At 51.0% G+C, this 24,927-nt stretch overlaps 2 protein-coding genes across 3 annotated transcripts; one reads left to right on the forward strand and one right to left on the reverse strand.

Moving 5' to 3' along the window:
* The first annotated feature begins 13,007 nt into the window (after positions 1–13,007).
* LOC120673225 (polygalacturonase At1g48100-like) lies at positions 13,008–15,976 on the forward strand. Its single transcript, XM_039953984.1, has 5 exons — positions 13,008–14,378; positions 14,473–14,640; positions 14,714–14,758; positions 14,858–15,065; positions 15,172–15,976. The coding sequence occupies exons 1-5, from the start codon at positions 13,263–13,265 to the stop codon at positions 15,765–15,767; spliced, it is 2,133 nt and encodes a 710-aa protein (XP_039809918.1). The 5' UTR covers positions 13,008–13,262; the 3' UTR covers positions 15,768–15,976.
* Positions 15,977–16,192: 216 nt separating this feature from the next.
* LOC120673226 (solute carrier family 25 member 44-like) lies at positions 16,193–24,639 on the reverse strand. Of its 2 annotated transcripts, none has more exons than XM_039953986.1 (6): positions 24,296–24,639; positions 18,741–19,122; positions 17,999–18,195; positions 17,771–17,912; positions 16,736–16,895; positions 16,193–16,649 (listed from the first exon to the last, which is right to left on the reverse strand). In XM_039953986.1, the coding sequence occupies exons 1-6, from the start codon at positions 24,379–24,381 to the stop codon at positions 16,624–16,626; spliced, it is 993 nt and encodes a 330-aa protein (XP_039809920.1). In that variant the 5' UTR covers positions 24,382–24,639; the 3' UTR covers positions 16,193–16,623. The 2 variants fall into 2 exon arrangements, with proteins under 2 accessions (XP_039809920.1, XP_039809921.1); XM_039953987.1 differs by lacking the exon at positions 24,296–24,639 and adding an exon at positions 19,815–19,944 and having other exon boundaries at positions 16,200–16,649.
* Between the last annotated feature and the right edge of the window lie 288 nt (positions 24,640–24,927).

Here is a 24,927-nt window from a genome sequence, read left to right on the forward strand (position 1 = left end):
TTTTTACCATATTTGGAGACTTGGTTGTTGTGATCCACATAGAGGAGAAATTTTACGGTCACTTTGGGAGGGTTTATTGCAGCTTCGGCTCACTATTTTGCATAACATGAGGCACTGTAGTGTGAAGTTTTTAAGTTGGGGTAAAAATGAACTAATCTAGGTTTTTTTTGGATAGTCTTGCTTATGAGAGTACAAGTTGTAGTATCTGAACTTACACTAGGTAAAGCTAATTTTTTTTAAGTCGGGGTAATAATGAACTAAGCTAGGTGAAGCTAATTTCTTTGGCTTTGACTTCGGTGAAGCCGTTTTAGAAGAACCCTCCCAAATTGCCCCTTTATATGTGACACTCAAGTTGAGCCTATATGGATTTGACACTCAATTCGCATGTATCGAGGTCAATTACCATGGGTACCCCAAAGAAATGCCCCCATGTGCCCTTAATCCCACTCGATGGCTTGCTAAAGCCAGTCGCACATGGCGTCAGCCCACTCGGCAGAATGGCGACTCAGGAAGCTCGATCGGTAGGCGACCAACAGACACGTGGCATCAACCCGAACCCTCATGAGCGCAACGGGGTTCCGGAGCCAGCGCCGACCCGATGGCCAAGTCTGACCCCACCCCACCCCTAGGTGGCATATCGGGGAAGTTTGGCCGCTGGGCTTGACAAATAGGATAGGGTCTAAGCCCGAGGACAAGGGTCCAACAGGAGCGCCATTGGTCAGCAAAGGCATCATGATGTTGCGGACTCATGCACGCATTGCCTGCGCCCCTCCCCTCGTCAGGCCGATGGGACAGCTACACTGGTCACCCTCCGCTATCTGGTGCAGGGAGAGGGAGGTACGCCTGGCTAGAGGGTCCCACCATGCACCACCGAGACCAGGGAAGAGAGGCCCGACCCCCCCCCCCCAGAGAGAGAGAGAGTTGACCTCTCCAATAGGACAAAGAAGCCTATCCCAGCGGATTGGGACGGCCCTGCAGCAACCACACACGTGCCATACCCTAACAGGGGTTGGCCGACACGTCTGAGGCCTTGATAGGCGGCGTCACGGGACGAGCAGACAAGACTTGGCTTTAGGACATGATGGAGCACCACTGATCGGTGGATCTCTCGACCTCCTCACCTGGATGTCAACCACGACGGGTAAGGTATTCAATCCACTGAGATATATAAGAGCAAGTTTTATAGTCCCAGTCGGCAGCCGGCTGGGAGCACGCCATCATCAGGTCGCAGCGCCCGCATTGAATGTGTTGCAGTGAGAGCGGGAGCGCTTGCCGCCGGCTGCAGCGGGCGATTCAGCATCCGCCCGTTCTCGCTCTCTCTCCTCTCCACGTCGAATCCCAGTCGGTTCTCAGTCCCTTGTAATACCTACTCTAAGACGGAGCTGGCCTTCTCTCGAACATCACGCCATTCTCACTCTCTCGACACACACACACACTTTCACACACTTGCAAGCGTCCCATTGTAAGCATTCAGCACTCGAACACAAAGAACACAAAGTGCACCACCCCCATAATGGACGTAGGGAAAAAGCCCAAACTAGTCCAAATCCCTTATCTTTGAGTGTTAGCCATCGAGCTACTGAGAAGTGCGGCGCAAATTTACTAGACGGCGGGGGTTGGAGGCACCGAGGGTAGTGCACGAGAAGCAGCTCGAGGGGGCGGCATTAACTTAGGGCACCGAGCAACAGGAGTAGCAATGGTGGTGGTAGCAGGAGTAAGGAGGGTGGAACTGGATGATTGAGGTAATGAATCAGAGGGAGGAAAGTAATTTACACGAATATCCAACATTTAAAGATGGATAGTAAAAAATCTTTGAGAAAATATATAGCATCCACCATGTATAGTTGGCCAAATGGACAAGCCAAATGGCGGCCCGAAGCATGATCCGAAAAGGCACGACCTAGGCATGCCCTGATACAATTGCCATATTGCCCGAGCTGGCACGATTGATCGGGTAATGCTTGGGCCACCATCTTGGCCCATAGTGCTGGCCCCGGCACGACCCGACTAAGGGCTAGGCCTAATGGTGGCCCGGTACAAGTCCCCCTAACTTTCCACCATCCATATAAAACTCAAAACTCTCTTCCCAAACCCTAATTTTTACCCACGCCGCCCATCTACCACTATCACATCTTCCCTTTCGGCTCCCGCGATGGCGCGGCAGCTCCCACCCCTCCTGCATCCCCACCCCTACCTCCTCGGCGCGCTGCCGCCCCTACCTTCCCTCCCATGCTAGCTTGCGATGGTGCGGCCATCTTCCACACCGTCATTGGCCTGTCTGTGTTGGCGTGCGATGGATGGAGGCCAGGAGCGGTAGAGGCGACAGAGCAAGGCATATAGGTCGGCAGCCTCCCTACATCACTTGACAACACCGGCAGTCTTCCTCCATACCGGCCGACGCGGCCGCCATCGCTGCGCTCTTGCGCCACCGCTAGGCGTTGTGCTTAGGTAGTGAAAGGACCTCGAATGTCGCCTAGAGGGGGGGTGATTAGGCATTTCTACAAATTATGTAAATTACAAACTTAAACCAAGCTGTCAGCCACAGACCAGTCAAACTGGTCAGACCGGTCTAACACTTAGTTTGCTGAACAGAGAATACAAGCGGTTATACCGATTGGAGTGACCGGGCAGACCGGTCTACTGCAAAACCTGCACAAATGTCAGAGTTTTCCCCTCTCGAGCTCTAGCACAAATGTAACTTGGTGTAGTGCCTCTGTAGATGATGTCAAGTATATTTCAAGTCCCTGCACACACATAAACAACACAACCAAGTAGATCGAAATGGAAGCACAATGTAAAGCTAGAGTAACAAGTAGCGAGGCAAACCACAAATGAGACACAAGGATTTATTTCCCGAAGTTCAGTTCACTACCAAAGTGAATCCTACGTCTCCGTTGAGGAACTCGTTGGGTGTGAGTTTCTTTCAACTCGGTCCCTTGAGTTGGGTTTCTTTCAACCACTCCTCGTTTCCACTATCTTGATCCTTTCCACCAAGGGGGCAAGATCACGCCCGCACAAACTTGCCATTGCTCACCACACCGTTGGGAGCTAGCCGGCGACACCTTGCCATCTAGGAAGCAAAAGCTTCCAAGAGTAACAAATGTCACAATGATTTCTTGACGCCGAACTCAAGTGCTAGAGCTATGTTTGCTCTCTGCTGCTCAAATTTGAGCTCTCACAAGGCTTACTTGCTCACACAGGCTCAATCTCTCAACCCAATAAAAGATATGCAATTTAGGTAGCACAACTCACAAATATTGTTGGAGAGAGCTTGATGGTCAAAGAAAAGCTTCAAGAAGCACAAAAGTAGCTAGTGAACTAGCAGCCCACGCAAGATAGGGTCAAGAAATATAAATACCCAACTTCCTAAAACTAGTCATTTAACTGTCAGAGCAGATCGGTCAGACCGGCCTGACCGAAACTAGCCGTTAGACCCTGGGACAGGTCAGACCGGTCCCCGTATGGCATAGCATGAGTGGCTAGTCGTGCCCATTCATGCCACGCTCGGGCCGTGTCATGCTGGGCTGCCCATCTGGCCATCGATTGAGCGAGAAGAGAAAGGGAAAGGAAGTCGTTGTCGAGAAGCCCGCTCGCAAGCGGACTCGTGCAGAGAAGGAGGCCGAGAGGGCCGAGATGGTGGCCAAGGCCGCCGAGGAGCAGGCATCAGGCCGTGCTCGTCCGTTCCAGATCAGGGAGGACCCCAGAGGCAGAGGCAGAGGCAGGGGTATGGGCAGAGTGAGAGGTGCCAGGGCCACCAGAGCCGCGACGGCAGCAGCAGCAGAGTCAGATCAGTCAGATACAGCTGCAGATTCAGATTCAGAGGCAGAGCAGTCTGAGCAGTCTCAGGGGCAGAGCACACAGGAGTCACCGACTCTACGACGGTCTGGCCGCACTCGGCAGACGTCCCCAGCAGCAGAGACTTCGCCAGCGACCGAGCGTCGCACTGGACCGAGGACGCGAGGAGGTCACCAGCCACAGGAGCCTCGCAGGTCCACAGCTGCAGCAGCAGCAGCTCGTAGAGCCGATGCCCTAGAGGCCGAGCGCGCAGTGTTCCGTATGGACACTGTTGTGCGTCTGGAGCCAGGTGTGCTGCTCCAGAACTTGACCAAGGCCAATGCGGCGAAGGTCAAGAGGCTCAGGTGGAGTGTTCAGGAGGAGGACTGGTTCCCCGTGACCCGTGACAGCCGAGTCAACCGTAGGTTCTGGACGCTTCTTCAGGCCAGTTTCTACGAGACCTACCAGAGGCTGGGTCACAGGATCTTCCCGCACAGAGTGCTTGACTGGGTGTCTCTGAGGACAGCCGCAGGAGGAGCAGATGTCAGAGAGCACTTCGCTCACTTCAGGGGCCTGCCCAGGTTACTCCAGATTGAGCAGAACATATATATTGAGGACTGGGTCAGAGTCTTCTATGCCACGGCCTGGATTGCTCCCGAGCGTCGAGCAGTACACTTTGTTTATGGAGGCCAGGTCTTTGGTTTGTCGAGAGCGACGATAGCAGGGATTCTCGGAGTTGACTTAGTTGACGTCTCCCTGCACGAGATGGTTTACGGAGATGCAGATCCACCGCACAGAGCGATGATTGGCGGGATTGCACCTTCTCATGAGGCGATCTCTCAGTGTTTCCGCCAGCCGTTCCCTGCCTCCTACGCCAGAGTTCCCAGCCTGCTGACCCCAGAGGCATACGTAGTACACATGGCACTCCGGAGGACTTTGCTACCGAGGAGTGGCTACCCAGAGGGGTTTACAGGACTGCAGCAGCTCCTGCTTCTACACATCCTCACTCACGAGCCGTTTGACATAGTTGACTTTATTCTGGCTGAGATAGAGGATGTGATCACAGACGGGATGGGTGTGGTGCGACAGTTTCCCTTTGCACACTGGATCAGCTATATATGTTCTATGATTGTGCCAGCAGAGTCACCCATCAGCGCTCCCTACCATCACGACGAGGCTCCCCGGTTCCCAATTTACCGACCGACAGCTCCACAGGACCGGAGGAGGGGCAGACAGGCAGAGAGAGCTGCCATGGCACAGTTGTCACCAGAGGCACAGGCCCGTGTGGCACAGGAGGACGAGGCACTGCTTGCCGCCGAGGCACAGCTTCCCGGAGGAGAGGATGAGATACACTGGTCTGAGCTTGAGTCAGACTCCTCCGAGGACGTAGAGTACTTCCCTGCAGCAGCCCTAGCTAGTCACGACCACGAGGCAGGGGGGTCTAGAGAGCCAGCTCCAGAGTCACCAGCACCTGCTACAGTCTCTGAGTCCCAGGTGTCTCAGCCATCCGAGCTCACCGCACTTCTACAGCAGCTCGTGACTCAGCAGAGAGAGGACAGGCTTGCACAGGAGGAGGCCAGGAGAGCCCATGAGGCTCAGCTTGCTGCTATACAGAGAGAGGCCGCCCGAGAGCGGGCTGCGACCGAGGAGCGTTTTGTCGGGCTTATCGACAGAGTTTCACAGAGGACAGACGCTCAATTTCAGCAGATGCAGCAGGGGATGATGGCGATGTTCGGGATGATCTCACAGCTTTACTCTCACACCGGACTCGCCCCGCAGCAGCCAGGACAGCCAGGCCTTCAGGGTGTTGGAGCACCTCAGCTTGCCGTTACACCAGCTCTAGCCCCTACTGCAGCTCCAGCTACCTCAGCGACACCGGAGACCACGTTCTCGATGTCCGCATTACTTGGGTCTGCCGGTCGTCCACTGTTCTCACCACTGCCAGCGACTTCACTCTTCCAGGAGTCTCCTTCAGCAGTCCAGTCAGTCGCCCTCCCCGTCGTACCACAGACACTACCTTCAGGGGGAGGAGGAGAGGGTTCCTTGCTTCAGCAGTCGTCACAGCCGGCAGCTTCAGCACTCACTACTTCAGATGTTGACACATCTTCTGCTGAGCCGGTTACTACTTCTACGGACCCTCTTCCAGGCAGTGCCAGCACGCGAGCCTCTACCACAGCTACACCCCCAGTCACTTCAGATCCAGCAGGCAGTTCTGACCAGCAGCTCCCGTCTGTCACCGAGGGTACACCGTCCGACGACGACGACGATGATGACCCGGACCGCTTCATCGCAATACCACGACAGCCGGACCAGTAGCTCGCCTTTTTGGTGCTTTGACGCCAAAGGGGGAGAGAGTCAGGGGGAGTTGGAGTCAGGGGGAGGGTAGAGTTAGAGAGAGCTCGTAGTTATCAGGACTTTGATGTTTTATTATCCCATTTGGTGTTAATTCATGGATATGTACATTTGTCGCTTGAGTATGCCGTTCTTCGAGACATATCTATGGATTTCATTTGAGCCGTTGAGCTCTTTGGTCCTTCTTCGAGTTTGCTTCTGTTTATCCTGTTTTATCTTTCTCGCTCTCTCGTTTATTTATGTTTGTGTTGTCATCAATCACCAAAAAGGGGGAGATTGTAAGCATCTAGGCCCTCAAGGTATGTTTCGGTGATTAATGACAACCATTATTGTGACTAATGAGTTTGTGCAGCTTAATAGATCTTTATCGCTCATTTGGTCATATGTCAAAAGAGGCCCCTCAATTTCATTATTCAAAAGGCGATCTCGGTATTCAACTCAATTATATGTCAAGACTAAGGATCTTTATAGTCCTAAGTGTCATAAGGTTGAGAAGGACACTTAGGTTAGTATAGGTTTTATAGTTTTGTAGTGATCGCACTATTAAGAGGGGTTAAGGCTAAGTAACTTGAGCATGGACATGGTCATTTGAAAATGGATGCACACTATGGTCACTCAGGTTTTTAGAAGTTCAAATAAGTGGTTCTCAAACTATATCTCAAGAATATTTGGATTTCATTCAAGACTCAAATCAGAAAAGACAAAATCAGAAAAAGTCTATACACCGGTTTAACCGACGCTCTCAATTTTCTATACGTCGGTTAAACGAAGTCAGCAGAGTCTGGACAAATTCAATACACCGGTTAAACCGACGTGTTTGAATTTAACGTCGGTGCATTAGTCCAGAGTTGGTTTTTCCAGGGTATTTCAAGTTCTATACACCGGTTAAACCGATGATGTTTGAATCAGGACGTCAGTGCAATTGACCAGTGAGATGGTTTTCCAAAGAAATTCAGAAGTTGTACTCACCGGTTAAACCGACGATAGGTTTGAGTTAACGTCGGTGCAATTGTCCAGAGACTTGATTTTTTAGTTGATCAGTGGACAACTACACTCACCGGTTAAACCGATGATACGTTGGTTAATCTGCCCAAGTTGTAACGGCTAGTTTTCAGAATGGGCAGTTTACATTCACCGGTTAAACCGACGATGACTATTGGAGGGACGTCGGATTAACCGGCGCTACGCAGTTTTCTGGCAGCTTTTCTCCAACAGCTCTATTTGTGTGAGCTGCCTATATATACCCCTCCAATGGGTCATTTCGCCCACTCTTGACACCAGGCAACATCCATACACTCATAATATAGTCAAGAGCCACCTTGAGCTTCATCATTCACATACTTGTGCATTCAATCAATCAAGAAACAAGATTAAGGACTTGAGTAGAGAGAAGCTAGTGTGCATCCGTTCTTGGTGATCGGTTCTTGCTCAGGTGAAGGCCTTAGCTTGTTACTCTTGGTGATTGGCATCACCTAGACGATCTTGGTGATCGAGGTGTTTCTCGCGGAGCTTGCCAAGGATTGTGGGAGCCCGGAGAAGAAGATTGTACGTGGCTTGAGCTCCACCACGCGGAGATGGTGAACGGAGACTCTTAGTGAGCGCCCAAGTCTCGGTGACATGGGAGGTGACAAGACTCTTAGTGAGTGTCACAACGTGGATTAGGGGTGTGTGCCAACACATCGACACCACGGGAAAAATCCGGTTGTCTCTTGCACTCTCTTTCATTTCAAGCACTTACTTTCATACATTCTTTCATGTGCTTGACCTTAGAGATCATAGTTTAGCTCTTTCTTGCTTAGTTTCATATCTTTGATAGCTTGTGTAGTTTGCTTTGTTTAGCCGGTTGGGGAATTGAGCCTTACTAGCATTGCATAGGTTAAGGTTGTTTTATCTATCTTAGAAATTTGAAAAAGGCCCAATTCACCCCCCTCTTGGTCCATCGATCCTTACAATGTGGGAGCTGATTCTCAAAGAGAAGTGATTCACTAGCTGAAATTGATTCTCTAAGATTAAATTAAAAAAAACTGATCTAGTGGGAGAAGTGAATCGGGAGAAGCTACTTTTTCAGCTCCTAGTTCACTAATTCATTTCAGAGAATTAGTTCACAAAATCAGCATAGAATCACTTCTCTCAAAAACTGTTTAGCAAAGCTTCTCCTGGATTCAACCTAGAAGCTGCTATGGGAGCTCTACCAAAACAGGATCTTATATTCTCCCGTACGCTTGAAAATATTTAGGACAATTAACTTATTCAGTCAATTAGTAATTGATTTTGGTGCCTGATTATTATAACTATACATGTTTATGGCACTTGATTATCCATAAACACCAGGAGAGCACACACGACAAGCCATTCTAGCGTCCAGCGCATGTGGCGCCTGAACCCTGTGATCCAAGCAGGTTTCAAAAACCGGTGACACTGTTCAAAACCGGAACAGTAGCACAAACAAATTACTTTTGTATTTTTTGATTTAGAAGCATAAAATATAAAAAACCGGATCCGGTTTACCGTCCCGGACCGGACCGGGAACGGAAAAAAACCCAGAAACCGGCGGTTCCCGGCCGAGATTTGAAACCCTGGATCCAAGTACTTGCCCTCTTCCAGCGAAAAGAAGCCAAAAAAAAAAAAACAAAGTAGAATGAGACGCAGGCGCTGTCAGTCTGAGTGCATCTGTGCCTTTGGTTTGGCATGGATTTCCTTTAGAGAAAAAAGCAATCTACTGCAATCCCCGCAACACAATGCTGGCCGGCGGAAAAGAAAATAAACCAACCAATTTGCAAAAGAAAAGGTAAATAAAAGGAAAAAGAGAAACCACAAGTTCCCATATAATTTTGAGCCAGCAACAGCAACTGCCGACTTTGTAAGATCAGATTTACTTTAGTATGTAATCATGATGTCTGATGAGGTTTATCTGAAGACGGTATCTTTTGCGTCGAACAACCGCACGCGTCGCGAGGAAGGGCGACTCGGGCCCGCCTTGCGCCACGTAAGCCACGTCGCCGCCACCCCGCTTCTCCTCGATCGCCTCCGGCCATTAGCCGGTGGTAACGAGGAGCGGGTCCATCTTTCTCAGCTTTTTAGATTTTTTTTTGTTTTTTTTCAAAATAATTAGGCTAGGATTTGGATTGTTGTTTCGATATCTTCGATCTGGTTTTCTATTTTGTATTGGATTTTCTCCATGAGATACACTGTATTCTTCAATGGCGGCGTGTTCCTCGCGGAGGGATTGATGTATGTTGGCCTAGTCCTCTTTGAGAAGGGATTAGATCTATTTTCCCCTTCGGTGGAATCATCTTTCGGGCCGTTGGTGTTACCACCGGCGTTGGCAGATTTGTCCTTCCGGCCGCCCTTGGTGATGGCTAATGGTGGTGTTAGATTTTCAACCTTTAGAAGATATGACTGATGTGCTTTCAGCACCCTTTACTCCTACAGTGGTTGAGCATTATGCGCCTTTTTTGCGGTCTACATGATTGTGGAGTCTTCTGTTGGTGAAAATTGCGATTCTCGTTGTCGGATCTAGTGAAGTTCCATGGCGATGGTGTTTTCTGAAGCAGTGGACTTCGTCGGATGCAAAGAAGATGAAAGATAGGAACCTAGTAGTGTGCTTCAATGTAATTTTATTTTATGTTAGGTCTCAGTTGTAAAAGGAGTTTTATTTTAATAAATCTGATCTTTTTTTTAAAAAAAGATTTATCCGAAGACAGGCCCATACAATGGGCGGTGCAAGTGGAGCAACCGCGGCCTCCAGAATTTAGGGTCCCTAAAATCTTGCATGCAAAGGTATAGACCTGCATGCGCTTGACTGGTAGCTTCCATTCCCTGACAAATGCATGCAAGCATGCATACAGTCTTTCCTTTTTTTAACATGTCCACGATATCTCAATGAATACTTCTTTGCTTTTCTCTAGCTTCTTTCTTTTTCGTCACGCATAAACTCCGGCATGCAATCTGCTGTTGTTTCTAACTTCACTTTGATCTAGCTAGTCTTTGTTACTATAAACCAAACTAAACTCAAAATTCAGCCAAATAAATCACTTGATTACGTTATCAGCCTATCAGGTCATGTTTAAGCCATTAAAGTTATCAAATTTTGCTATCAAGAAATAATACTACTAACTAATCCAAAAAAACAACAAAGGCAACTAGTCTGTCGTACCACTACTATAAAAAAATAATTTACCGCAACTTTTTTGAAACACCTCCGAGGTGGGCAGAATTTCAGACAGTCATTTTTATTAATCGAGGCGGTTAAGAAAACCGCCTCATAAAATAGATTAACTGAGGCGGGCACCCTTAAAATGACCGCCTCGGTCGGAAAATACAGATCCAACTAGGGGCCCAAAAAACTCATCTTGCATTGGCTCGATTTTCCGTTTAGTTTATATATACCTCTTAGGGCTTGGAGTCTCGCATCTCTCCCTCCCTGTCCACCACATTCAGCCACCGACCCTCTCCCTTCGCACCTCTCCCTCGCCCCCAGCCCACCCTCTCCCTTCTCCCCTCTCCCTCTGCCCTAGCCCGCCCTCTCCCTTTGCACCGCCCTCTCCCTCTGCCTGCTTGGAGCGGTCTGGGCACCGGCGTCGGCCCGAAGCGGCGGTGGCGCAAAGCCGTGTCCTGGAGCGGTGACATGGAGTGGTGGCGGCAGCGCGGAGGACGGCGGCGAAGGTGGCGGCAGCGTGGACCTACAGAGCAACGCCCCGGAGAGGCGGCGACACGGAGCAACGGCGACAGCGCGAAGGACGGCGGCGGAGCAGCGACAGCAGCGTGGAGGACGGCGAGCGGAGGACGGCGGCGGAGGGCGCGCTAGGCACAGGATGGACTCGTGATGGGCTCCGCGGGCTTTTTTTTTTAAAAAAATATTTGATTAACTGAAGAAGGGCAGCAAACCGCTTCAGATAATAGATCATTTACCATGACTTTTGATCCGAGGCGGTTGCGACAAAACACCTCAGTTAATTATTTTTGCCTGTCTCGATTAATCGTTTTGTAGTGGTGGTTTTCTTTCATGCATAATGATCTCCATTGTCGATACAACAAGGTGGATTTAATTTGGTTTTGGTAGCTTTTGACAATTTGGTTTTCTTTCACAATCCCTTTTGATAGCTGTGGCTTCTCTCAAATAGACAAGCAAGGTGACTCCATGTCTTCATGAGATGAGTTTAATTTGGTTGTGCTTCCTCCAATAATCCTCCTTGTAGGTATTCTGCGATTGTAAATTTTTCTCTCTTACCCTTTCGTATGTCCCGCCGATCAGGATAACATGCACCCAAAAATCAAATCAAAATATATTCCACTTACTTATATTTTCTAAATGTAGGGCCCATTTTGTATATCGTACTGGAGCCTCAAAATCTTAGGTACGGCGAAGTACGAGACCGCATACAAGCCTTTGAGACTGCCCGTGACGCTCACCAACAAAAGCATTCAGAGACAGTGAGCCCACTAGCTCTGAGCGTCGCTAGCTGTACATATATCACTTCGGCTGGCACAAGTAGCACAAAAATTTTGACCAATAATTAAAGATATTAAATAAAGGTAATTTATAAAACTAACTCCACAGCCCTGCGCTACTTCGCGAGACGAACCTAATGAGGCCTTTGACCGCACGATTAGGGGATACTTACTGTAGCATCACTGTAGCCAATCATCGATTAATTACTATCATTAGATTCGTCGTGAAAAGTTACACCCATCCATGAAAAGGTTTTGCAAATAAACTTCATTTAGTACTCCATGTATGTAAGATTTTTTTTTCGGAAATTGTGTGCTATGGTATGATAGGGAATACCAAACAGAGCCTTGTACCTTAAGAGGGCAAAACAGTTTCCATCTGGTATGGCCATCTCGTGAAGAACTAGAAGCTTCTTCCTTGGGGCGTACATAACACGGGCACTGCATTTCTTGGCAGCAGTAAAGTAATCGCTAGGACCATGCCATTCGTTTTCACGTGACAGTAGTCGCAGTGAATCAAACAATGCAGTCATGCTTGAGACCTTAATTAGACTCATGTGAAGTGGCATAATCCAAGTTAACAATCACAGGGTACTCATACATACTGATGGACTATGGATAAAAGCCTCCACCTCTCCCATTATAACACCTAGATTTTATGATCGGGTTGGCTAGGTGGGGCGCGCTAACATGGTATCAGAGCCGAGGTCCCGGTTTCGAACCCACCCGGCCACGCATTTCTGCTGCGCGATTTCCCCTGCGCCTCTCGTGTGCTGAGACCTGCTGCGGGCTACGCCGGGCACTAGAACCTGCTGCGGGCTACGCCGGGCTCGCACGCCGTAGGGGGAATGATGGACTATGGATAAAAACTCTCACCCCTCCCACTATAACACCTGGGTTTTATGATCGGGTTGGCTAGGTGGGGCGCGGTAACACATACAGACGAAATGAAATCAACCGTTCATCGAGGCTTTAAAAAAAAAGGTTTCGGCACTAGATATATGCTTAAGATCCAAGCTGTGTAGTTTGTAGCAGGCAGAGCTAGAGAGCTATATGCCTATATAGCATCTAGTATGTCCTTCATTTGCTGGTGCACACAACGTACTTAGGATCCAATTCGTACTTTCACGATTTGACACCCCGACCACATGTCAATACCTTAGATTGACCCCACCGGTCACTGTGATATGAGTATCAAATCATGAAAGGCTCACAAATCGAAAGGCAAATTCTGAAATTTCTCCAAAACGTGCGTTCGAGGTCGACGCATGATCAGACCATCTTTTCAGCGAACACTGGCCCAAACCTACCTCTAACTACTTCAGTCTGTTTCTGTCGGTACCACCAAACGATCTTTTCGCATCACGTCATAGAGCCACACAGAGAGATTCCCATCCACGGAACAGAAAAAAGAAGTACAGTCATCAACTCTGAATCAGCTGGAGGCAGCCGGATCGATCGGAACTGTTTCTGCTATCCCACAGGCCACAATACATGATATGGTTCCATGATTGCAACAAGCTCAAGCTCTCACATACGTGCAGAAGACAGCAGCTCAGGTGTCTATATAGCGTGGTCATCATTTCCCTCCAATGCTCCATAAATCTCCAACCAAGCAGTTCCCCATTGCTCAGCCAGAAGTCAGAGCCCTAGAGCCTCGATACTAAACGCTGCCATTGTTTGCAATGCCGCCGCCGCCGCTGCCGTCGATGAGGACGCCGGTGACACGCACGCGTCCCCAGTTGCGTCCTCGTCCGGCGCCATTGGTTGTGACGACGGCGGCGGTGGTCGTCGTTTCCATGGTTCTCATCTCAGTGCTGTGCTGCCATCCTGTCGCCGCCGAAGACGCGAGTAGAGCGCTGCACTACCACCGGAAGCAACGGAGGCACCACAGCAGGCACCACCGCGCGGAGAACGGCGGCGGCCACATCGCCCTGCCCCCTGCCCCCGCGCTCCCTCCCGACGTCGACGGCGATTCTCCGGCCGAGCCGCCGGGTTTGCCTCCGGACGCCGGCGACGCGCGCCGTCGGCACCACAAGTCGTGCTGCCCGCCGTCGCGTCCTCCCACTTCGGTGGCACCGCTCGGCGCACCGGCGCCCGCTCCAGCCAAGCCGCCGCCGAACAAGGCAACCGAGCCACGCTCTCGCGCCAAGCCTCCGTCGATGCCTCCGGCCAAGCCACCGTCGTTATCACCGGCGAGGCCGCCGTCACACTCTCCCAGAAAGCCGCCGTCATTGTCACCCTCGCATGCCAAACCGACACCCTGCAGTCCGGCTAAGTCTAAGCCACCAATGCCATCTCCGGCACGGCCGCCGCGGCTCTCCCCGGCAAGCCCATCGGCACATCCTCCGGCCAAGACATCAAACAGAGCTCCTGCACAGACACCGCGACCCTCCCCTGCAAAGCCACAGCCACCGGTGCCGTCGACGGTCAAGCCACCGCCACTCGCCCCGGCCAAGCCCCCCACGCCATCGCCAGCCCAGCCACCGCGGCCTTCCCCGGCAAACCCGCCAACAGCTCCTACGGTGACAGCGAAGCCACCGGCGCTCCCTCCAGCAATGTCAAAGCCAACTCCGCCGCTGCCGCCTGCCAAGGACAGCTCATCAGCCGTGTTCGACGTGAGGGCGTTCGGGGCGTCGGGCAACGCCTCGGGCGACGACACGCGGGCGTTCCGCGCGGCGTGGAAGGCGGCGTGCTCCTCCAGCTCCGCCGCGGCCACGCTGCTGGTGCCGTCGGACGGCGTGTTCACCATCACCTCCACCATCTTCGCCGGGCCGTGCAAGTCCGCGCTGACCTTCCAGGTAATTAATCTCAGTTCATTTGAGTACTCCAGGAAAATGGCATGAAGTCGATCGATCGACATGCGATTCCTAATCAACGCCGCCGGCGCTGCAGATCGACGGCGTGCTGATGCCGCCGGACGGGCCGGCGAGCTGGCCGGCGGCGGACAGCCGGAGGCAGTGGCTCGTCTTCTACAGGGCCGACGGCGTGACGCTGGCGGGGAAGGGCACCATCGAGGGCAACGGCGAGGAGTGGTGGGATCTCCCGTGCAAGCCTCACCGGGTACGTGGCTCGCTCTCCTCTCCGGCCGCCGTTGGTCAGCTCGTGTGGTGATGTGTCCGTGTTCGTGGTTCAGGGCCCCAACGGATCGACGCTGCCCGGACCATGCGACAGCCCAGCAGTAAGCTCTCGCCGGCCGACCACTTGGATTTGGATTTATTTGGCTGTGTTTCTTTTGTCGAAGCCATTGGCCTCACCCTGTTGGCGGTGTCTGCCGCAGCTGGTACGGTTCGTCCTGAGCAACGACGTGACGGTGCGCGGCCTGCGGATCGAGAACAGCCCGCAGTTCCACCTCAAGTTCGACGGCTGCGCGCGGGTGCTCGTCGACGGCCTCTTCGTGAGCTCGCCGGCGTTCAGCCCCAACACCGACGGCGTCCACGTCGAGAACACCACGGCCGTCCAGATCCTCAACTCCAGGATCTACAACGGTACGGTGAACAACGAAGCAGTGAACAAATTTGTACCAAAAGTAGCTAGCAGCTGCCATCGACGGACGACCTCTGAGCTCTGAGCTCGATCTGTCTGTCACCGCAGGGGACGACTGCGTCTCCATCGGCGCCGGCTGCTCCGACGTCCACATCGAGAACATAACATGCGGCCACGGCCATGGCATAAGCATCGGCAGCCTTGGCGTGCACAACACGCGCGCCTGCGTGTCCAACGTGACGGTCCGGAACGCGCGGATCGTCGACTCCGACAACGGCCTCCGGATCAAGACGTGGCAGGGCGGCGCCGGCGCCGTGTCGGCCGTCGAGTTCGCCGGCGTGCGGGTGCAGAACGTCAGGAGCTGCATCGTCATCGACCAGTACTACTGCCTCGGCAGCGGGTGCGCCAACCAGACCTCCGCGGTGCGCGTCGACGGCGTCGCCTACCGGGACATCCGCGGCACGTACAACCCGCGCGCCAGCGCGCCCATCCGCCTCGCCTGCAGCGACGCCGTCGCGTGCACGGGCATCGCCATGTCCGACGTCGAGCTGCTGCCGGCCGGCGGCGGCGGCGCAGGGGCGCGTCTCGCGGAACCCTTCTGCTGGAACGCGTACGGGGTCATGGAGACGCTCACGGAGCCGCCGGTCTACTGCTTGCAGGAAGGCCGCCCGGATTCTCTGCAAGATCAGCTCACGAGTTGCTGAGATGTGACATACGTAGTTTTATTTTCTCTAACGATAACAAAATTTCTTCTTTCCTAATAGGAAACTCTTATGATAGTTACATGCTAACACACTTTGTGCCCATCATATGACAAACCGCCAATACGTAAACAATGTGACAATTACTACTCGATTGGCATGCTCCGTATTCACAAAATGGATGCAAATGAGAACAAAAATTTTGACAGAAATGACGGGTAAAGACTGATCCTTCGGAGACTAGTGAACCATGCAACATAGGCAGACTTCGGGACCCCCATGGCTCTGCAGTTATCACGCCTTGTGCACAACTTTTCAATCGATTCAGTATGGGTGATAAAACAGTCTAGCCCTCGATTACTGAACTGGTAAGTGGCAACCCTCGTCCCTCTTACAGGTTGGATTCTTCAAGCACAGAAACACCAGAATAAGATATACATATAACGAACAGTCTTGGTAGATTCCAACTAGGACGTAAACAGCAGGAGCTACAACTGGAGAATTGTCATTGAGCAAAAAGGATGCTAAATTTGTTGCCAAAAATTTGCTGAACCATTAACAGGTACAGCGAAAAAGGTGCCCCATTAGCCAGAACAAGCCTGTGGGCCTGTTTCCATTACACTAGAGAGAGGCTGGCTACAACATCCTGAAAGCCTTTAGCCTTTAGCGCATATATATACATTGCAAGTCTCATACAGAAGAAGCATGTTATGAAACTAATGAACTACGTGGTAGCTCAGCATCCTACTCGATCATAATACTCGCTGATACTTTTCATGCAGCAACTCACTAGATAGCCTGTATTGGTAAAGATGATCTTGAACTAATAACCTCTGTTCGGAAAGAAGTCAAAAAAGTATTATTCCGACTTCACTGAGAGCCTCTCTGCAGGTTTGGAATATTTAAAAAGGAGTTAATAACCTTCAGACTCAATATTTACAAGTAAAGATATTTACTAAAAATTGGCTTACTTATGAGCTCGTAAGTCACAATCATTGATGTGCCCCAAAGAGACATGTTAAGAAACCTTGGTCCAAAACCTCTATAAAAACCCCTCCAGCCATCTTCGTCTAGCAGCAGCCTGGTAGTTTTCATGACAGATGGCCTGCCACTACCGTAGTTGTCCATAACCTGAAATCAGATACAGATATTAACACTTGATAGAATTCTCACAGGTATCACACATGATAATAAAGTAGGTACCTTAGCTATGACAACACTTAGTTTCAGGTACATATCCTATCCTAGTAAAGGCGGTACTCTAAAGTCTAAACATCCAACTGAAAGACAACCTGCATACCTAAGGTATGATATGATCGTCCGAGTACTGTTGACATTGTCTGCTAACACCGGCAGCAACAAAAATGTTGCAGTGCCAACCTTGAAATGTCATATTGATGTATAGGAGAGCAGTTGCAAAACTGAGGCAATGGCCTGGACAGAGGAACGATAAGCTAAAAACACAATCAAATTCACCTAAGTTAAGAGCTAAAAACACAATCTCAAATGCTACCTAGAATAACAGAGATTTTGTCCTACTCCATCCTAAATTGAAATGTGATACCATATTAGTAAAGCTAGCCATATTTCACAAGTCAGGAAAAACAGCACTGTATCTATGTTACTCCAACACTTCACACACAGGGCACTAGGCTTTCAAACTCTATCCTGCACCTTCCGGTTACAACCCACAAGTCTCCTCTGTTGCACAATCATGACCACCAAAAGGGGACTGCAAGCAGAGTTTTGTTACCTTCTGTGATATGTGAGCTTTAAACTATCAGGAAGAACCGCAGCTAAGAAACTGTGAGCTTATGATACCGAGGAAATGAATCAACTATCTAGTCCAGAATTCTTGTCAAATAAAGAAGATATTATCAAACAGTTGGGATGCTAGGAAAGAAATAGCAGAACGTACTATCACAAAGAAAGCATGATAAATGCCGCAGCAAAGTATACTCTGCAAAGATACATAACCACATGTTGAGAAGAACAAATAAACTTACTTGAAGACGTGTCTTGATGGTATCTATTGGTGTGGTAATAATTGACGAGCAAGCACCGGCAATTGTTCCTGCTGTTGCTTGGACAGCAACAAGTTCTGACTGAGATGGTTTTGTTTGCGAATCATTTCCATAACCCAAGCTCCTATTTTAGGATTGCAAGAATATCGATCAAGCATGACTTGAATACATTAGTGGACAAGAGATAAATGTTAGACAAAACAGACCGACCTCCAGATAGCATGTTGAGCACCACCATATGCACTCCACCAAAGGGCAGAAGCTGGAGATTGAGTCAACATCGTGATTCCAAAACCTCTGTAAAGCCCCCGGATCCCTTCCATCCTGACAACCTTGTTTATCACATCAAATGGGCCTCGATAGGTTGGCATACCTGGCAATCCTTGAACCATGAGCCTTTGGCAAATCTGTTAGTTCAGAGATATGGAAGAGTATTATGTAAGTTAGATAGCAAAATAAGGATACCATATAGAAAAATGATGCTGCATACGCTTGTTGAAAGAAACTATAATGTTGTCTAGTAAAATGGACCTAAATGGATAAACCGGTCCCCAAGTGGTCAGCCCTTGCTCTGTACAGACAAATAGATATAGTCATCTAGGAACTTCATGACACGGCATAATGATCACGTTGTGATATGTTAGTAAACGTGGTTCTTAACCTTTGAAGCTATCTGAGGAGAAAAAACAGTTCGCAGGGTTTCAAGCAATTGCAACATGAGCAGCCTCACTAGAAAAATATCACCGACTCAACGGCAAAGCCTCCACCAAATGGGTTTCTGTGTTGATTGCTATGTTAATCAGATTTATGTTGTTATACTTCCTCCTTTGGAAGCAAATATATTAGCATATGAGAAACTTGTTAATATTGATGTTAGCTACCTAATTCAAAGGCACAAAGCACGACAGGATGGACTTATAAGCATATAGAGCTAGGAAGAAAGTATGCTCACCACATCTAGAGGCACAAAATATGAACTTGAACAGATACTCGACACTAGGCCTGCCACGCCATTTGCTAAAGCAATTCTTGATGCCTCTGACATATCAAAACGTTCTGAGTATTTAAATGTCATTTCTTTGGAGACCTCCAGTGATGTTAGAGCAAGTACTCGCCCAGGTAGAGCTCCAACTGCAGAGGTGCCAAAGCCTCTGAAAACACCAGGGATGCCATCGCTTCTCAATATCCTCCTAAAAACAGCAAATCCAGACATGTGTGCAAGCCCCCCTTCAGCAACCTGCATCCTAGTCTTCACAACAGCTGTTGGGTGCAGAGCACCTTGCTGGGCTGTAAACAGGACTGCGCCGATCACATGAAACCTCGTCTTGTCCAACCTTCAGTATGATACGGAAGATAGCTATATCAGTTCCAAGAGTATGTGAACAAGGATAATCTCTTTGTATATCTTATGTGTATAATTTAAGCAAATTGCCAGGATAAAGACGTGATATTTTCCGATACAAAATCACAGGCCCTTACATCACAGATGAAAGAAAAATCAGAAACAACGAGAGTGCAAAATTAGGATTGTTTAAGCCACATGAAATTTATGAGCCTATAATCATACACATACATCACAAAATATGAACTTTGACATTTCAATAATTTCTACAGAAATCTGTGCATGCAGCCACCATAAATCATGCACAGATACTAGTTTACGGGCAGATACAAAACTGACACAATTGAGAACAAATATAAAACAACTGTATGAATCCATATAAGTTCGAAAATTCAGGCCTCCAGAACGACGCTTAAGATGTGACACTGTGATGTCACACTGCTGTATACTCGTTCATAACAATTTGTGTATATTACGAGCCATGAACTTGGTTCCCCTTGGTGCTCATGTGTACTTGGATTTTTTTTTGATGGTCAACGGAAGGGGAGAGAGTCCCCCACCTGGTTCATTACCATGGCCCCATAACGGCCCGTAGAATGTTTAAAAGTTACAATACTCAGATTTTTACTTGGGGCGTTACATTGCGTTCACAAACGTAGAGCACCAGGTGTCGCAAACTCCTACCGCTGAGCGCGGCAGCCGGCAACCCCAGAGGCGAGCTTCATCGCGGCAATTTTGAAGCAGGGCTCGTAGGTCCTTCTGTTCGCCCTTGAAAACTACTCCGTTCCTGCGCTTCCACAACATCCAACAGCATAGGATGGTGAAGCATTTGGAGTGGTCGGCGTGCACACATGTCGGCCTTTGTATTTGCTGAAGATCATCCACCCGTTGGTCGGGTGAGATTCGGACCCCTATCGCTGCCCAAAAGGCCTGGGCATAGGGGCAATGGAACATGATATGAGCAGCCGTTTCCCGGGCGCAACTGCACGTTTCACATGTTGCATCAGTGACGATCGCCTTCTTCTGCAGGTTGGCCTTGCACTGTATGCGATCATTGAGTAGCAGCCAGGTGAAGAACTGTACTCGTGGTGGAGCTCTGTTGCGCCAAGTGAATGCGGCGCTGGAGCTCGGATCACCATCAGTGGCTCGGAGAAGCTTGTAGATTGATGACGAGTGCAGATTCCCATCCGTCAACTGGAACGGGCTTTCCCGACGGTCAGGTGAGTCTGTAAGCTGCGTGCCGGCGATGATGCCCCGCACGATCTGGAGTTCTTCCAGGGCTGCAGCAGATTGTCACGAGACCAGGTGCATCTCAATGCCATGATTCTTAATGGAGCAGACCGTTTGGTTGCTAGCTGTGCAATGAGACAGGAAGGCCGGGAATCTGTCTGCCAGGCAGTCGTCCTCGTGCCATACATCGTGCCAGAAAGATGTTGTCTTCCCGTTGCCGAGCACCACTGTAGTGATAGCTTGGTAGATAGGTAGGAGCATGCGCAGGCTGTCCCAGTGCGAGACGACAATTGATCCTTCCATGGAGGCCAGGGAAACGCGATCACGTACCCAGGTAGCCCAAGAAGATGCCGTTGTCTGGTGCAGGCGGTGGATCAGTTTCAGCAAGAGGCAGGAGTTCTGCGTGGAGAGATCTTTGATGCCGAGTCCTCCCTGTGTTCTGTCCTGACGAACCTTCTCCCAAGCGATTAGGCAGTTCGCACCAGAGGCAGTTCCTTCTCCAGTCCATAGGAAGCTCCGACGTCTCTTGTCAAACTTGGCAATAGCACCAGGCGATAAGTGGAGTGCACTCATCAGATGTGTGAGTTGTCCTCCCAACACGGTGTTAACAAGAACAGACCTGCCCATCGGGTTGAGGAGGGCAGCTTGCCATCCCGCCAGGTACCTATCTGTTCTGCAGATGTATGGATCAAACGCCGACAGTCTGAGTTTGGAGCAGGACAGCGGCAATCCAAGATAGGTCTGAGGGAAGCCTTCCTGCCGACAGCCCAGGATCGTCCTTCAGGAGTCAGTCAGCACCTCTGTCATATTCATCGGCACCATAGTGCTTTTTGTAGTAATTGATAAGGAGTCCAGTTGCATTAGAGAACTAGTCGAGAAGTAGCTTCAGTCGACAAACATCCACAACATCACCACGTAGCAGGATTAAAGTATCATCCGCGTATTGTAGCACCGGGCATGGCGTGTCCGAGACGAGCAGATGCCGCACGCCACCATCTTGCTTGATCAGGGTCTGCAGGACATCAGCCACTAAGAGGAACAGATATGGGGACATGGGGTCCCCCTGGCGCAGTCCTCGCTAACAGGCAAATCAAGGGCCGGGGCATCCGTTTACAAGTACCGCCGTGAGGGATGTGCTTAGGATGCGATGGATCCATCCTCTCCAGATGTCGCTGAATCCCCTGGCAGCAAGGATTGTCATGAGGCTGCTCCAATTGACAGTATCAAACGCTTTGGCAAAGTCCAGCTTGAGAACCAGTGTGGGCACTTTCCTTTTGTAGCATGTCTGTACCAGCTCAGCAGCAAAGACAAAATTCTCAGAGATCGTCCTGCCCTTGATGAAGCCTGTCTGGTCAAGGTCGATGAGGGTAACAATTTCCTTCTGTAATCTGCTGGTGAGAGCTTTGGCTGCGATTTTCACACTGCAGTTCTGCATGCAGATAGGACGGAAATCGGAGACCGCCGTGGCGCCTTGCTTCTTTGGCAGCAGAACCATATACGAGCAGTTGATGCGTTCAAGGTCGGCCGTCCCGTGGTAGAAGGCCGAGAGGAATTCCATGATCTGCGGCTGCACTGTGCTCCAGGCTGCCCGGTAGAAGCTGGGGCCGAAACCGTCGAGTCCCGGTGCACTGCTGCTGTTCTTATCCCGGACGGCGCGGAGAGCTTCCTCGGCGGAGAATGCGACATCCTGGGCAGAAGTGGCACGAGGTCTTCCCTGGTAGATGGTGTCGAGGTCGAACCCCCAGTTGCATTCTCCGGCAGTCCCCATGATGGACTTGAAGTGCTCTGTGATCACCACAATCTTGTCTTGGTGTGAGGAAACGGGCACTCCTGCCACCTCAATGCTGCGGATTTGGTTTCGTCGGAGCCGCTGAGTAGCATGAGCGTGGAAGAAGCTGGTGTTCGCGTCGCCTTCACGCACTGCACGATGCTTCCCTCTTTGCTTCCAATATGCTGCCCGTTGCCATATTGCCCGTGTGAGCCCGTCTTGATAGACTCTGCGTACCTGCGATTCATCGGCAGATAGAGAGCGGTGTTCTTCGAAAAAATCCAGCAGTTGTATGAGAAATTTGCAGTTTGGGATGATTTCAGGAGGTGCCCTGTTACGCCGCACCCATACCTTAACCGCAGCTCTGGTCTGCTTTAGGCGACCAGCAAGTGAAGCAGCAGCATCCACATGGTTTGGAGCATCATGCCAGGCGGGTAGGATGGAAGGTGTGGTTGTGGAGCCAAGCATTCTCGAAATGAAAAACGTTGGCTTTGGGTAAGGTGGTGGAGAGAGTGGTGAGCAGTGGTGTGTGTGGTCAGAGGTGGGCCACACCAGGGAGGTTAGGGATGTGTTGGGAAAAACAGTGCACTGTGTGTGGTTTGCAAACACCCGATCAAGCCGTGCAAGGGTGGGATGTTCACGTTGGTTGCTCCAGGTGAACAACTTGTCAAGCAGAGGAAGCTCCACCACTTCAAGGTGGTCTAAAGTATCATTGAACATCTGACACAGCCGGGTATCAATGGCACAGTTGTTTTTGTCAGTGGCAGAGCGCACGAGATTAAAATCACCCAACAGAAGCCAAGCACCATTAATATGCGGCTTAAGCTCTTTCAGCCCATTGAGAAAGAGGGGGGAATCACGGTGATCAGAGGGTGCGTAAACATTAGTGATCGTCAAGCGGTGGTCAGAGGAGGTAGAGGATAGCACCACAGTGAGGGTGTGGCGGCGTGTGATATAGGAGTCCATACGCAGTGCATTGCTATTCCAGGTGGTCAGAATACCACCTCTGGAGCCAGCAGCGCCAATGAAATGATAGGAATTGACGTGGCTGGGAGGAAGGAAGCTGTGGGCTTTGGATGTGGTTATGTCGTGGAGTTTAGTTTCTTGAATGCATATGACAGTGGGGTTAACAGTGGTGAAGGCGTCCCTAACTACATTGCACTTATCCGAGTCGCCCAAACCCCGAACGTTCCACGACACAACTGTAAAATTTTTGAACTCACTACTCATTGTTCCACAAGTTCAGCACCAGAGCAGTGCAGCGGCGCAAGGCCGAACTAAAGCTGGACTCGGCCATGACAATGAGCCCGAAGCATACAAAATCATCCCCAGCAGGGGAGCCACTACTTGAACACTGCCCACACGACCACCACAGTTTAACACGAATACAATGCCGGCGAGACACTGGACGCACGGCAAGCCTGACGGCTACGGGGACAAACACAAGAGGGCAGGACCTAAACGAGCAACAGGATAACTTGCCACCAAGAAAAGCAACCCGACGGACTCTAAGGATTGGTGGCCAATAGCTCTCGCCGTCGGGGGTTCTGAAGTGGTTGTTCCTCATTCTGCCGCGGCCGGCACCGCGCCGGAGGATTCGGCAGCATTCTGTCCCAGTCCAGCAGCGGTGACAAGCTTGCGCAGTTCAGCTGCGCTGAGAGGCTTCTTGGCGTATACTTGGATTTCGCTACCGAAAACTTCCATACCAGCTGACCAGACTGCCTACTCGCACTAATTTTTCGTGCCAATAATTAGAAACACTATACTTAAATAGCAGCCGCTGATTCCCGCAAGAGAATGGCACCGCAAATCAATCCCTACATGTTAAGTGTATCTGAACAAAGCTTGCGGCTTACTGGAAGACTTAATTTCGGTTCCCCGTCCAAATCCACCGCAGCTATCCCGTGATCCTCTACCGCGACCCCCAGCCAAAGATACAGACACACAAAAAAAAAGGATCCAATGCGCCCGTGAATCGGATGCCTCGAACCAACCCGCACCTCCTCCGATTCCCCATTTCTCATCCTACCCTCGTGCTGCGCACTGAGGAGGAGAGGGCGAGGAGAACACCTGGACATCCACCCCGCACGCTAGGATAGGAAGAAAAGATTCCTCTAAATTTGAACAATCTTATTACTGAACAAGGGAAAGGGGGTCGGGCGCGTACCTCTCCCAGTGGATGTTGGCCTCCGCGAGCGCGATCCCTGCCGCGGACGCCTCCGGGGTATCCGCCGCCGCCGCCGCCGCCGCCATGGGCCCGCCCCCAGGCCTACACACAGGAGGCGCCGCCCCGCGAGAGGAACAATAAATGGAGGAGATGCCGCTGGCCCCTTCCTCGCCGCCGTGCGCGTCTCCGGCGCGCGGCCGAACCGGTGTCGTCGGCCGCCGATGCGGGCGAATACGCGCACGGGGATCAGGAGGCAGGGGACCGGCCGCCGCGGCGTGGGGAGGAGGAAGGGGGGCGAGCGAGTTTGTTGGGGTGCGCCGCGCCACCTCGAGTCGTTTTAGGGGTTTGGACGGAAGCTTCCAGCACGGTCGGGGTCGGCACCCCGCGGAGCGCGCTGCCACGCCTCGCTGACCGGCGGGGCCGGGAGGGAGCGCGGGCCGCGGTGGGACCGGGGAGTCGGCTGCCCGGGTGGGGCCGGGCGGAGCATGTGGTGTGGTGGGTGGTGGTCCTCGCTTTGCTGCTTTCATGGGAGGGAGTCGTGACGGGGGCTGGTGGGGAATCAACGAACGGGAGCCGAGAGGATGCACCGCGCCTCCGCCAGCGAGGCGCGGAGGGGGGCACGTGTCTGGCGG

Source organism: Panicum virgatum, chromosome 5N (genome assembly GCF_016808335.1).
Source record: "Panicum virgatum strain AP13 chromosome 5N, P.virgatum_v5, whole genome shotgun sequence".
NCBI classification, from domain to species: Eukaryota; Viridiplantae; Streptophyta; class Magnoliopsida; order Poales; family Poaceae; genus Panicum; species Panicum virgatum.